Source organism: Ceratosolen solmsi, unplaced genomic scaffold (genome assembly GCF_000503995.2).
Source record: "Ceratosolen solmsi marchali unplaced genomic scaffold, CerSol_1.0 scaffold70, whole genome shotgun sequence".
In the NCBI taxonomy this organism is placed as follows: Eukaryota; Metazoa; Arthropoda; class Insecta; order Hymenoptera; family Agaonidae; genus Ceratosolen; species Ceratosolen solmsi.
The window spans coordinates 45,590-49,803 of record NW_011948448.1 but is presented as its reverse complement, the minus strand read 5'-3'; the positions used below and the strand labels follow the sequence as shown (position 1 = coordinate 49,803).

General features: G+C 23.4%; 1 protein-coding gene across 1 annotated transcript; it reads left to right on the top strand.

Moving 5' to 3' along the window:
• The first annotated feature begins 474 nt into the window (after positions 1-474).
• Positions 475-3,232, top strand: LOC105366326 (uncharacterized). Its single transcript, XM_011504731.1, has 4 exons — positions 475-573; positions 672-980; positions 1,675-1,795; positions 2,807-3,232. The coding sequence occupies exons 2-4, from the start codon at positions 735-737 to the stop codon at positions 3,181-3,183; spliced, it is 744 nt and encodes a 247-aa protein (XP_011503033.1). The 5' UTR covers positions 475-573; positions 672-734; the 3' UTR covers positions 3,184-3,232.
• Positions 3,233-4,214: the final 982 nt, after the last annotated feature.

The following is a 4,214-nucleotide window of genomic DNA, read 5'->3' as shown; positions in this document are numbered from 1 at the left end:
AATATATCGAACATCGATTAATAACTAACAAAATAATTGTTAGAAAAATAACTGATGTATTATGATGTAATGATAAAACATAGATAATCATATAATAAAATTAAATATTTACAATTGCATGAGATTGCTTTAAAAGTAATGTTTAACTATGCAATATAATTATGAAATTTATTGCTGTTATTAAATTGTTGTTTTTTCCAATTACCAAATTTCCATAACCGAAAAAGGTATACTTACTTACTGATATTGAACATAGAATAATATAATATAAAACACTCATATTAAAATGAAAAAAATACACTAAAATATTTAATACACTTTTTACAAATTCTTGTTTACAAATTGAAAATTCAAATATCCTGCAAAATATAAATACACGACAATAAAATATTAAAGAATATGAATAGTGCAAAGTTAATAACAAATTGATGTGGTATGTCCTTCTATTTGCACGTTGTAACAAACAAACGAACACATTAAAATATTTAGTATTTATTGCAACATAATGTTTCGTAACCTCAAAAATGTTGAATACTATTATTCAAAATTTATACATCTTTAAGCAACAAAAAGGCAATAATGACGTTGTTGAAAATTTATCGGCTATCGCTTCTTCAATAGTATTAATCAAGTAAATTATAAGAGCAAATATTCATTAACTTTTATTCTAGACCACCAATCTTTTGCAATGTCAACACACAATTTATCCCACACGTAAACATCACATAAACAACATGGCAGAATTTATTTCAATCTACCGGAAGGATTACTTGTGGCCCGAACGTAAGGTCACTTTTTCGCGAAACACTCTGGATTGTACAATCGCTGCGCCAGTCGACCTTCAATATTCCGAGACACAGGCTTGTCCGAAAGAAAAAGAAAGTCAGTTGGGTCATTCCCAGCAGTCACCATTAAAAATTCAGCCCTGTCCAACTACAGAGCACAATGACTTCAATGAGAACGAAGCCTATCTCAAAAAGGTGAAATTTCAATAAGCTGAGGGGTTGATTGTCTAATTAAACATACTATTCATTAATATTTAATCCACGAAAATGTATAAGTGAACGGTAAAACAAATTTACATTAATCATAATGTTAATTTTCCTACATGACTTGTATACACTAATTAATGAGAGAATTATTTACTTACTTTGTATTATGTAATTTGTAATCTATTTATGTCAACTTATTTTTATAGAATATTGTCAAGTTTAAGAATTAGAAATAAACATTGAAAAAACATTTTCATTTTTATGCTGATCATAGAAGAAAAGTGGCATTAAATTTTATATTTTAATACTTATTATTATAAATTATTCATACAATTTATATATATATATATATATATATATATATATATATATATCTATATATATATTATCATCATTGATCAAATCTAAATTTGATAAGCACGAACCTAATCTTTCAGGATATTATTTCTTCTTCATTTTATATGTTCCTTTATGATTAAAAGATAAATATATTAAAATATACAAGTTCTTAAATTATTATCTGACAATATCATTTGTAATTATATGAATAACTGTTTAGGTTTAAAAACATAAATATTGGTACGATTACACATCATATAATTAATTTTTTTTCATTACTTATTAAGTTTATTTTTAAAATTTACTAAATTATATATTGTTAGTAAAAAGAATAATTTTTCAGTTATTAGAACAACATCCAAACTTGATTAGTTTGATGCGCAAACGACCTTCATTCGATGCATTAAAAAAATTTAATATGGAAAGACTTAAATCAACTTACCAAGTGGATTTCGATCACGTTGGTGAGCAGAAAATGTCTATACAATTTTCTATAATATTAAAATTAAATCATTGCAATGCTTTTATAATATTATCGTTTAATCATGTAAACTTACAGTTCGATCAAGCTATAAATTAATAAATAAAAAATACTTAGTGTAGAAGAGATTGTTTTAGAGCATTATAAATATATATTTTCACTTTTTTAATTATAAATTAATAGAGGATTTTGATTTTTCTTGAATTATTATAGAATACGTATATTTATTTGTATTTTGTTATATTACAATGGAAATTATAACAAAAAATATTAAAAAAATTTAATTCATTTTACATTACATTACATTACAATAATGTATTTAAGACTTCAATTTTATATTAAACTCGTACTTAATAAACTAAGATTATAATACTGATTAGCAAATGTTAGAAAAATAAACAATAATAACTACTAACGAATATATATATATATATATATATATATATATATATATATATATATATATACATATATACATATACTGCTTGTGAAATCATATACCCCTTGTAAAAATTGTAACTGAAATGGTACTTGATAAATTGGAACTACAATACTTGTACCTAAGGAATTGCTTGACAAATTCTATTCCAGTACTCTGTTTCTCAATAATTTATAAATAATAATACGACTTAATCATAATTTATTTTTCGATCGGTTAAATTAACAATATCATTTCCAATGAATAATACGTATAAATCCATACAATAGGAAAATTCTATAAATTATATTATCAAACCGATTGTTAGTTAAAAAAAAAAATAAATAAATAACTAAATTCACGTAATTATTAATAAATTACATTTAAGCTGTCTATTGTAAATTGTATGTTTGTTGATTGGATTGATGCATGTAGGTATTAACAGTGTTGAGTCTATGCTGAGAAAATAATTTTACTTTTATTTCCATTTTTTATAGTGTAAAGCAGTTTTATTAAAAAAAAAAAAAAAAAAAAAAAAAAAAAAAAAAAAAAAAAAAAAAAATTTATCATTTACAGAAGATCAGTCGATCGATTTGACTGGCTTGCCTATGAAAAATACCGATTGTCCAGTGAATCAGGCAGAATCTCCAATAATAGATTGTCGTCCACGTTTAACTTCTCGCATTGCATTGATGAAAAGCAGAGGATTTCCAGTTTTTCTACCTAAAGAAACCTGCAAAATATCGAGCAAATCATTGAAAAGAAAGTTAGCTAAGGAGGAGGAGGAAAACGAGAATAAGAAAAAGTTCTTGCCAGCCTGGAGTAGCGAATATCGGGACGCCATTAACAAAACTGGTGATAGCATCTTGAAAGAAATGCGACTCAACAAGAAACATAAAATGTTACGAGAGAAGATGAAGCTATTGAGGCCAAAGGAATGCGAGGATGACTAATAATCAATATTTAATCTTATTGAAAATTTTCCATGAAACAATAAATTGACTGGCCTTAAGAATTTATCAATAGCGTACTTTCATTGATCAAATTAAAAAAAAAAATTTTTTTTGAAAAAATTAAAAATTCCCTCAATATTAGCCATGTAAAGACATTGATATTTAAAAAATATCATTTCATATATATAAATAAGCATATAAGATGTAGGCTTTCTTTGTAAATGAAATCGTAAATATTAAAATTTGTTTTATTATTTTTACATTTTGTCAGAATTTATTGATGTTTTAAAAACTTTAAATTGCTAATGATTTATTTATTATAAAATTCAAATTGAATCTTTATAGAAGAGGAGAATTTATATTTAATGATGAGTTTTATTCAATATAATTTACTATATATTCCCGTTATTGGAAAACATAAATTTAGTCGATAAGTACATGAAGAATTAATTACGCGGCTACGTAAACATACTTTTCCAACTGTACTAATTCTAATGACTATTTAGAATTTAATGATAAACTTCTAGAATACATAATTAATTATATGAATTTATATATTATTAAAAAACATTTATATTTAATTCTACTAATTATTATTAAGCATTAATTTTTATTACCCCATTTGTTTTTACATTATTTTTACATTATTTTTACATTATTTTTACACATAAAATTATACGCACTGGTGAAATAATGTTCTACATTTATTTATAGAATCAATTAGGATGAATATATTTTACAGAATGTAAATTTATAAAATCTTAAGTGTTCATTGGAAATGTAAAATAATGCAATAGAAACTGAAGTAATACTAATTGAATTAATATTGCAATGATATTATAGAATTGTGAAGATGATATATCATAAAGTTTATAAGTTTATTTTAATCGTTGGTCAAATTGTTCAATCCCTCTACAAAAAGAAAATTAAATAACATTAAAAGTATATTGTCAAGAATTAATATATCACTAAAAACTTCATTTTTTGTTGTTGTTGTTGTTGTTTTTTTTTTTTTTTTTTTTTTTTTTTTT

Excerpts from the sequence above, each read along its gene's own strand:
- LOC105366326 (XM_011504731.1), top strand. The coding sequence starts at position 735 with ATGGCAGAATTTATTTCAATCTACCGGAAGGATTACTTGTGGCCCGAA. Across the intron at positions 981-1,674 it reads ACGAAGCCTATCTCAAAAAG|TTATTAGAACAACATCCAAA; the intron begins GTGAAATTTCAA and ends ATAATTTTTCAG. Across the intron at positions 1,796-2,806 it reads AGTGGATTTCGATCACGTTG|AAGATCAGTCGATCGATTTG; the intron begins GTGAGCAGAAAA and ends TATCATTTACAG.